At 41.7% G+C, this 9,939-nt stretch overlaps 1 protein-coding gene across 7 annotated transcripts in view; it reads right to left on the reverse strand.

Moving 5' to 3' along the window:
* The window catches only part of EIF4G3 (eukaryotic translation initiation factor 4 gamma, 3), a 291,147-nt gene that overhangs the window by 31,264 nt on the left and 249,944 nt on the right, over positions 1-9,939 (reverse strand). For 6 of the 7 annotated variants that reach the window (XM_010829978.1, XM_010829973.1, XM_010829972.1 and 3 more), the window contains 4 exons: positions 7,393-7,486; positions 6,363-6,480; positions 3,862-4,082; positions 1,396-1,514 (listed from right to left, as the gene is read on the reverse strand). In XM_010829978.1, coding sequence (XP_010828280.1) covers positions 1,396-1,514; positions 3,862-4,082; positions 6,363-6,480; positions 7,393-7,486 — 552 coding nt within the window. The remainder of the gene's footprint in view (positions 1-1,395; positions 1,515-3,861; positions 4,083-6,362; positions 6,481-7,392; positions 7,487-9,939) is intronic. The other variant, XM_010829974.1, reaches the window with a different exon arrangement.

A 9,939-nucleotide genomic window follows, 5' to 3' on the forward strand; every position in this document is an offset into this window, starting at 1 on the left:
CTTGGGGGCAGGAGGAAAAGGGGACGATAGAGGATGAGATGGCTGGATGGCATCACCGACTCGATGCACATGAGTTTGAGTGAACTCTGGGAGTTGGTGATGGATACGGAGGCCTGGCGTGCTGTGATTCATGAGGTCACAAAGAGTCGGACACGACTGAGCGACTGAACTGAACTGAACTGAGAGCAAGTTATGTTACACCTTTGCACCTCAGCTTTCTTTTCTATTTTTCAATTTTATTTTACTTTTATTTTAATTAGAAGATAATTACTTTACAAAATTGTGATGGCTTCTGCCATACATCAATATGAATCAGCAATAGGTATACATATGCCCCCTTCCTCTTGCACCTCTAGCTGTGCTAGGGGCTTCCCTGGTGGCTCAGACAGTTAAAAAAACAAAAAACAAAAAACAAAAAACTGTGCTGCCAATTTATAAGAATACTATTTATTTTCCAGGATTCTAACAAATCACAATATATGAAGTCTGTTCTTTGGATTATTCCAGTTAGTGTTCTTATTTTTGCTGCATTTTCAAGAGTACTTTCTGAAAAGTACTCTAACTTGCTCATGAGTAAAACCTTCCTATTTCTAAATTTTGGACAATTTCGGTAAGCTTTTAGCAAAGCAAAAGTAGTTAATGTATCTGACAAATAATTTTAACAGATAAGCCTTTGATGACCCCAGATCCCTAAACCAGGTCCCATTATATGATCTCTCCTAAGATCCTACAGGTCTCCTAGCATTTATTTTAACCACAATTGAACACTTTGTGGACTTTATCTGTTCATGATCTGTCTCTAACTTAAGACTACAAGGCTCATGAAGTCAGGCAGTGTGTGTATCTTACTCACTGCTACCTTAAAATGAAGATCAGGAGAAGATTAAGGTTAAAGAAGGGCAAACTGAAAGCTACATCTTGAAATGTTTCACTTAGGCTGTCTGACCCCAACACATTACTCTCTTGTGCCTCAGTTTTACTTATGAAGTAAAGAAAAAGTAATGTCAGCTGTACTTTAAAGTTCCTATGAGAATGTTGATGAAAAGACAGGTAATATAAGGAGCCAGGAATTCCTCATGATACTGTGTTGTTTTTGTTCATTAATGTCAAAGTAAATTTGGTTATCCTGCAGTGGGGAGGGACTGATACCGGCTCTCCCTCCCTGCCAGTTGATCCTGTGAACCACAGTATCCATATAAAAGAGCGCACTGGGCAGGAGCGTATCAGTTGTGCAAACTGAATCGAGCAGGGCTGGGATCACTCGCTCGAGGTCTCATCAGTTCACAATAACTGATCTAGACCAAAACCAAGTCACACTGTCTCCAGTGAAGTTCCGCTGTCTCCTATCACAGGCCTTTCTGTGCTGTTGCTTCCTTTTTAAAAATTGTTGTTTACCTTAAAATCATTAATGTGTAGAAACTCATCAATGATAGATTTGGACTTCCTCTCCATCTCTTCCTCTGACAACGCAGGCTTGTCAGAGGCTGATGTTACTGGAATTTCCGGTTTTGTCACTAGTGAGGATAAAATAGTGAGAAAGGAAAAATGACAAAAATTATCATTAAAATGGTAGAATTATGGTTGATAATATACATGTTCTGTTACTTTTTTTTTAAGTAAAGGCATTAAAACAGATACAAATGTGACAAAGCAAGCCACCTAAAAGTAGAATACAGAAACACGATTTTAGAATACACACATACTAAATAACTTCATAGTCCACAACAGCTACAAGGGATTGAGATGTTGATAAATTTTTATAATTAGCATTTTTTGTTCCTTTTTTAAAAAAATCAAGGTATAGTTGATTTACAGAATTATCTACAGTATTATATCAGCTTCAAGTACACAACACAGTGAAGGAATGTTTCCCTAGAGTATGCTGCATTTCCTTCCTGTATTTTGAGTGCTCTCCACTGCTTCGATGATGGAGGGCACGTGAGGCCCGCTAAGTCGCACAGGCGTGCACAGAGCTACAGCCACGCTGGCTTCTGCAGTTGCTTGAGTACGCCATGGCTCCACCGACGAATACTCTGTTCACGGTGCTCCTCCTACATGGAATGCTGTCTCTCTCTGCCCCTCGCCTGTCCCTCCCTGCAAACCTGTTTTAACTCCTCTTTCCTTCAGACCTGAGGAAAGCCTTCTCTAACATTCCCCTGTGTCTGGTAAGTAAGTACTCTCTTGTAACTAGGTTTCTTTCATAGCGTTTTTCTCATTTTGTACTTCTATACTGTCATGGTCCGTGTGAGGGTTGGAAAAGAATTTCCAGACATGAGGCAGGAGAGGAGCATAAAGTTCATTACAGCGGGAGACGCTCTAGAACAGCAGGCCAGCTCAAGGAAGACCTGACCTTGAACAGTGGTCCTTAGTCCACTTTCATACCCAGGGAACAAGGAGTGGGCTAGGGGTCTTGTGGGTCATTTGCTGATTGGATGCGGCACGTATCCTGGGTGGGGGAAGAGTAAGGCAGGTAACTTCTCCCTACGGGGCAGGAGGGGAGACAGGCGACACTGCTCAGGAGGACCTGAAATCCGTTAGGAGCCACACCACGGGGGAGGGAAGGACACCAGGGTCTGGTTTTGCCGTTCCTGCATTCCGAGACTGTCCTCGGTTTCATCTCTCTTTCGATCCTTGGGTTACCACGTGTATCATCTTTCATGGGGTTATTTGATAAACTTCTCTTTGACCCAGGAGACAGAAGACCAAGAGCAGGGACTGGTGCCCAGGTGCACGTGGCAAATGAACAAATGACCCAGACAGTTAAGCGTGCGGAGGGCAGCTGTGCCACAGCGTCCACTACACACCAGACGCTTCTCATACCCTATCTTGTTAGGCTCCCAAACCACCCAGCATGCAGAAGAAAGCCACACGTCCTTAAAACTGAAAGATCTGAAGTCCTCATCAGTCGGGAAAAGACATTTCAATTTTCCTGTGAAATCCATTTAGAAACTACAGTTAAGAGACATAATTTAAATAGTGAAACAAAATTGAAAGCTAGGAAAATGTTATAAAACAACCATATTACTTCAGGATTAAGATTTAAAAACTTTTTCATCACTGTCATTATCATCATTAAGACATCTAAGACCTTTTTGCAAGCTTTGTGTTTACCAGGTAATGTTCAAAGTATTTACATGTATTATCACTTTTAACCTTCACAATAACTACAGAATTAGTACACTTGTTATCCCCATATAAGAGATGAGGAAACTGAAAATCAGATTGGTTAAACACGAGGCAGTTTTTAGAGCACTACCTGAGTTGGTCCTCTAAGCACATACATGCTCAACATGTACAAAACCCACAGAGCTTCCAAGATGAAGGTAATAAAGACCATCTGATACTTTCTCTCTGGTTTGCCCTGTGGTGGCCCAACAGTTTCAGGATTTTCATACATGTGAGGGGCTGTACACAGGATACCTTGGAGAAGGGAGGCTACCCACTCCAGTATTCTGGCCTAGAGAATTCCATGGACTGTACACGGGGCTGCAAACGGTCAGACAGGACTGAGTAGCTTTCACTTTTACCATTCACAAAGGACACACACTCTAATGCACACGGGGGTGCAACTGAGGGACGTTGGAGGAAGTTCGTATCGCTCAAGATACAGCAAAAGGCCCTTATCTGCATCGCTTTTAATAGTGAAGGGGAAAATTTACACACTGCTGAACAATGGATACCTGGGGAACGAGAACCGTGAGATTAGGAAGATATCCTCTAACTTTTAGAGCACTGGCTTGTGTGCTGTTAACATGTATTGATTCTGAAAATCTACTCAGGCACAAAGTCTCCTTGTCTTTTTCTCCTCCCAAATTGAAGGCCCCAGTCTTCACCTGTGTCTGTTCATACAGAGCCCCTCACCTGGCTCCCTGGTCCTGCTTCGCTCCGCCTCAGCGCTGCTCCTCTCCACGTCCATGCCTCCTGTGAGCTGCTTCACGGTCTCCAGCATCTCCCTCCGCTGCTCCTCCTGAGACTGATTGTCTAACAGGTCTTTACTGCTGCCACCCCTCATGAAAGTGTTCGGCCGAGCTGCTGCAGGCTGGAGGGGCTTGTCATTCTTCTCCCTGCCCGTGCTTCCTCGACTTCAAAGACAAAACAACACTTCTCAAAATAAAGACCACCTCCATTCCCTCTGTATTCAAATTATAAAACAACACCAAGACTTTCTAAGTATGCAGGAGAACTTTTCACAGACAACTTTAGATGTATGAGGCACCAATTACACGCCAAAGTATAATTATTTACATAAACAAGTAAAATCAGTGCTTTAACGAGATTAAGATGTGTTTTAGCTTTTCCTTAAATGTTAAAGGGATACCACTTGAAAATTTTAAATGCCAATGGCAATTCCTTGTCTAAATTTTAAAATATCTTTTAAGAAGAAAGACTGATGAGTGTATGAGCTAAGTGAATGAAAGGGAAACAGAGTACCAAAATAATATGGTTTTACTGTCTTACAAACTTTACAATGATATTTATTCAGAAATTTCAAATACATGGAAAATATCTGAGGACCAAGTCGTGGAAAGTTTTTGAATAGCCCAAATCACACACTACTTTCATTTTAGGAGAGAATCTTCCTGTCTTCCTACTCTTCTCTCAGACAATTCTAACCAGTGCGGCAAACAGGTCCTCAGCCCAAGAGAGATCAGCAATGGTGAATTTAAAATGAGAAAAGGCAGACCTACAGGAAAGACAACGGGTCTAATCACTATGCAGGAACAGACACAGTCCTCAAAAAGCACAGCCATCAGGGGACATTTATAGCAGGGAAAAGAGAGTACACCATGAGAAATGCTGGGCTGGAAAAAGCACAAGCTGGACTCAAGATTGCCAGGAGAAATATCAATAACCTCAGATATGCAGATGACACCACCCTTATGGCAGAAAGTGAAGAAAAACTAAAGAGCCTCTTGATGAAAGTGAAAGAGGAGAGTGAAAAAGTTGGCTTAAAGCTCAACATTCAGAAAACAAAAATCATGGCATCCTGTCCCATCACTTCATGGGAAATAGATGGGAAACAGTGGAAACAGTCAGACTTTATTTTTTTGGGCTCCAAAATCACTGCAGATGGTGACTGCAGCCATGAAGTTAAAAGACGCTTACTCCTTGGAAGGAAAGTTATGACCAACCTAGATAGCATATTCAAAAGCAGAGACATTACTTTGCCAACAAAGGTCCATCTAGTCAAGGCTATCGTTTTCCCAGTGGTCATGTATGGATGTGAGAGTTGGACTGTGAAGAAGGCTGAGCGCCGAAGAATTGATGCTTTTGAACTGTGGTGTTGGAGAAGACTCTTGAGAGTCCCCTGGACTGCAAGGAGATCCAACCAGTCCATTCTGAAGGTGATCAGCCCTGGGATTTCTTTGGAAGGAATGATGCTAAAGCTGAAACTCCAGTACTATGGCCACCTGGTACGAAGAGCTGACTCATTGGAAAAGACTCTGATGCTGGGAGGGATTGGGGGCAGGAAGAAAAGGGGACGACAGAGGATGCGATGGCTGGATGGCATCGCTGACTCGATGGACGTGAGTCTGAGTGAACTCTGGGAGCTGGTGATGGACAGGGAGGCCTGGTGTGCTGCGGTTCATGGAGTCGCAGAGTCGGACATGACTGAGCAACTGCACTGAACTGAACTGAGAGTCACAAACACCTCAGGAGCACAACTGATGCTCAATGACAATCTAGGTTACTGTTTAAAAGTTCACCTGCGCTATATTTTGTTTCAGAAGCCAAAGGAATAGTAATATAGCTTAGGAAACCCACCTAGTCACATTAATTTATAATAATAAAAAGCAAAAGTTTGCAAGGTTAAAGAAACTCAGTTCCAAAAGCACCTACATCAAAACATTTTATTCTGTCACTATACTACAGGTTCTCACCCACTCTGTGTAAACTAGCCAACGAACACCTGACTGTACGAATCCTACAAAAATCAAAGTAGAAAGATAGCAGAATACAGAGTAATGAAAAATAAAAGGCAACCTCAAATATAACTGCAAGAACAGTGTGACAGAGGAATCCACGGGTGGGCGGTCAGGCCCTTTCACTCAGCTTGAGGGTTGCAGCCTGAGGGTGCTAGTTTCTCTGGAGCGCCTGCAGCCTCACCTTGTGGAGCCCTGACACAAGCTCCCGGGGCTCGTTGGCTGGGCCTGGCTTTCTGAGTGGAGCAAGCTATTGGATATCCCTTCCACCTTATCTGAACTCCATAACTTCCTTATCTTGGAGGAAATCAACTTTAGTGATGAAATGAATGTACCCATAGGGATTATCATCACAGAGAGAGAGAGAGCGTGTGTTGTGTTGGACAGCCAGCCAGCCTGACAAGCAGGTCAATCTTTATTAATGTGCAGACTGCTTACCTAGTTAAGGTCCGCCGGGAATCAAACTCTAGAGGTATGGATGACGCAGACCCTGAAGGTGCTGGAGGTTGCAAAGCAGAGAATCTGTTTAAACTGGAAGCACTTGATCTTAAGGCATCTATAGATATTAAGGAGTGAGAAAGAAATATAAATCACATGACTAAAATGCAGCTTCTAACTGATCTGCCTTCGTGGGGAAGGGTCCGTGGCCAGCTGACGAGCCTAACCAGCTGACGCCAATCTCCTGGTCCACAGACCATACTCTTAGAAGCACTGTGTTAGAAAGACTTTGTATGTAAAAAAGAATTTATAAATATTTATTCATTACAACTATCTGCTCCTTTAAAAATATAACTAAATTATCCTAAGTAGGGCCTAGGAATGGTAAATAGGGGAAGAAAGAAGGCAAGCGAAACCAAAAGAAAATATTTAACTTAAAAAATGCTGTGATGTTATTTATGTAAAAGTATGGATGTGAGTTTAAGTGAACAATTTAATTTAAAAGAGAAAAGGTCAAAATTATGTAATAGAAGGGAAATATGGGAAGGTTGTTAACAATGAAGTTTAATTGTTATGATCCAAGTATGTGAGTCCTAAAGTCAAGTCTCTCAAAATCTACTTCTGACATAGATTTTGAAAAATACTTTAATCGAATTGTTTTTTCTTTCGCAACACCCTAAAGTTAAATGCTTCTGGGTAATAATATTACTTTACTCAGTAATATGAGTTTCCATTTTAATTTGGAGTCCCAGTAACTTTTCTAATTATATTGAATTTGTAAAAAGCAACAAAACAACAAAGGAATCAAACAGATTAAAGTTTTAAATAGTTTTTGAATTAAAAAAAAAAAACTTGTTTTAAATATTCAAAATACCTAAGGATCCACACTGAGGAGGAAACCCTCAATTATGTTAAGAGCTGGACACCAATAAATCTGGGCGTGATTAGTTTATAGATCTTGCACTAAAACGTACGCTTGTGAAACGACTGCAGCACGCCAGCTTCCGGAGGAAGGACACTCCTCACTTACCGGCCTCGCTCGCCTTCGCTCCACCACTGCTGCCCTTTCCCCAGCTGCCCAGCTGTGCTTTAGGTACCAGCTGAATTTTCTCATCAATTGTGGGCTGCAACGTAAGGGATCACAAGTCAACAGTAGGAACTATTCTAGAAGAATAGTTTATCTTCTCTTTTTTCTCCCCAGTGCAATAAAATCAATTTCAGCAACAAAATTTTGCTTGGAATGCCCATATACAAAACATAAGTTGGAGCTGTTCCCATTAAACTGGGATTCCTCTGGCCCTGGAAGAACTCTTTGGAATCCAGTGTCCACAAAATACAACTACTGGCTGGAGAATACATTCAGATCCTTGAAGATGGTATGCTAATCTGCTAAGCAGTTTCTAATGATTTCCCTTTTACAATGCCAAGGGATTTTAAAATGGAAAAAAAAAAGAAAGAGGAATATACAAATATTACAAAATTAACTCATTAATCTTTTCAAGTGACTGTTAGGAAACAGGTCAAAAGACCCAAAGATTTCACATTTTAGCAAAGCCTAAAATAGGTTGGGGCAGGGAAGGAGAGGTGAGACAGGCGCATGGTTCAGTAAAGGGGAACAAGAGAAAAGAAAGGAACATGTTAGACGGGGAGTTAGGGTGCCTGATACCTCTCAGATTTAACTCTCCCAGCACAACTTCAGTACAAATGCATGGAGGACCTCATAGAATGCGTACCGCAACACAAACACTGTGAGGCGGGTCCTAGCAAAGGCACTGCTATGCTCTGACACCGCAGCTTGCTATATGTAGTTAATAGTTAATAGTGAATCTCCTTAATGGTTTTGAGCTTTTAATATTTATATAGAGTACCAACAGTATAACTGTCTGAATACACACATTTCTTTTAATTTATATATTTTTTAAAATATTAAGGAAATAATGTTGTAGAATGTTCCTTTTTACAGTGCCCATGCACAGAAACGATATTTAAAACACAAATGATTTTAGTTAAAACTGTCTCTTGCTGGAAATGGAAGTGGATGGGAATCAAGTTGTATTCAGCGATGGAATTCCTTCTTTGGGACATAAACAACTGAAAGAATGTACCAGAGTCTTAGAAAACAGGATCCTGGCTGATACATCAAGAGAAATCCAGAGAGGGAATGCTCCATCCTGAAGCAACGCTTTGACAAAACTGTAAGGATGCAAACGACACAGCTCATCTTCTTCTATTTGATATCTTCATTGTGAGCTTTAGACTGTCTTTAGTATCCTCCTGGCAGGCTGCCAATTTCAGATCTATGGAAAGCGTATTACAAGTAAGGATCAAACCACACTTGCAAGTGGTTTGCAAAACCCAGTGGGCTTGGAAGTTTCCACTTTTACAAAATGTAATTCCACTTTCTCTATGTTCTCCAAGGTTCTCTTCACTCTACATATAGTGATCAACTTCTACTGCTGAAAACATCTGCCAGGAGAAAATTCTTTCCTCTTACCGCCCATAGACTCTCAAGAGAAGGAAGTAGGGTCCAGTAAATCTTTATCGCAGAATAATTTCTGGTAGGTCTTCTGTGATTTCTTTTGTGCCTTAGATATAGCAAACGATTCATTCCTTTAATGGTCAAACTTAAAAAGGCACTTTCTCTCCTTCCTTAGAGCTAAGGATCAGAACAGATCAGATTAGTTGCTCAGTCGTGTCTGACTCTTTGCGACCCCATGAATCGCAGCACTCCAGGCCTCCCTGTCCATCACCAACTCCTGGAGTTCACTGACACGTCCATCGAGTCAGTGATGCCATCCAGCCATCTCATCCTCTGTTGTCCCCTTCTCCTCTTGCCCCCAATCCCTCCCAGCATCAGAATCTTTTCCAATGAGTCAACTCTTCGTACCAGGTGGCCAAAGTACTGGAGTTTCAGCTTCAACATCAGTCCTTCCAAAGAAATCCCAGGGCTGATCTCCTTCAGAATGGACTGGTTGGATCTCCTTGCAGTCCAAGGGACTCTCAAGAGTCTTCTCCAACACCACAGTTCAAAAAGCATCAATTCTTTGGCGCTCAGCCTTCTTCACAGTCCAACTCTCACATCCATACATGACCACAGGAAAAACCATAGCCTTGACTAGACAAACCTTTGTTGGCAAAGTAATGTCTCTGCTTTTCAATATGCTATTTAGGTTGGTCATAACTTTCCTTCCAAGGAGTAAGCGTCTTTTAACTTCATGGCTGCAGTCACCATCTGTAGTGATTTTGGAGCCCAGAAAAATAAAGTCTGACACTGTTTCCACTGGTTCCCCATCTATTTCCCATGAAGTGATGGGACTGGATGCCATGATCTTCGTTTTCTGAATGTTGAGCTTTAATTAAACTTTTTCACTCTCCACTTTCACTTCATCAAGAGGCTTTTGAGTTCCTCTTCACTTTATGCCATAAGGGTGGTGTCATCTGCATATCTGAGGTTACTGATATTTCTCCCGGCAATCTTGATTCCCGCTTGTGTTTCTTCCAGTCCAGCGTTTCTCATGATGTACTCTGCATAGAAGTTAAATAAACAGGGTGACAATATACAGCCTTGACATACTAA

Source organism: Bison bison, unplaced genomic scaffold (genome assembly GCF_000754665.1).
Source record: "Bison bison bison isolate TAMUID 2011002044 unplaced genomic scaffold, Bison_UMD1.0 scf7180017864516, whole genome shotgun sequence".
Classification (NCBI taxonomy): Eukaryota; Metazoa; Chordata; class Mammalia; order Artiodactyla; family Bovidae; genus Bison; species Bison bison.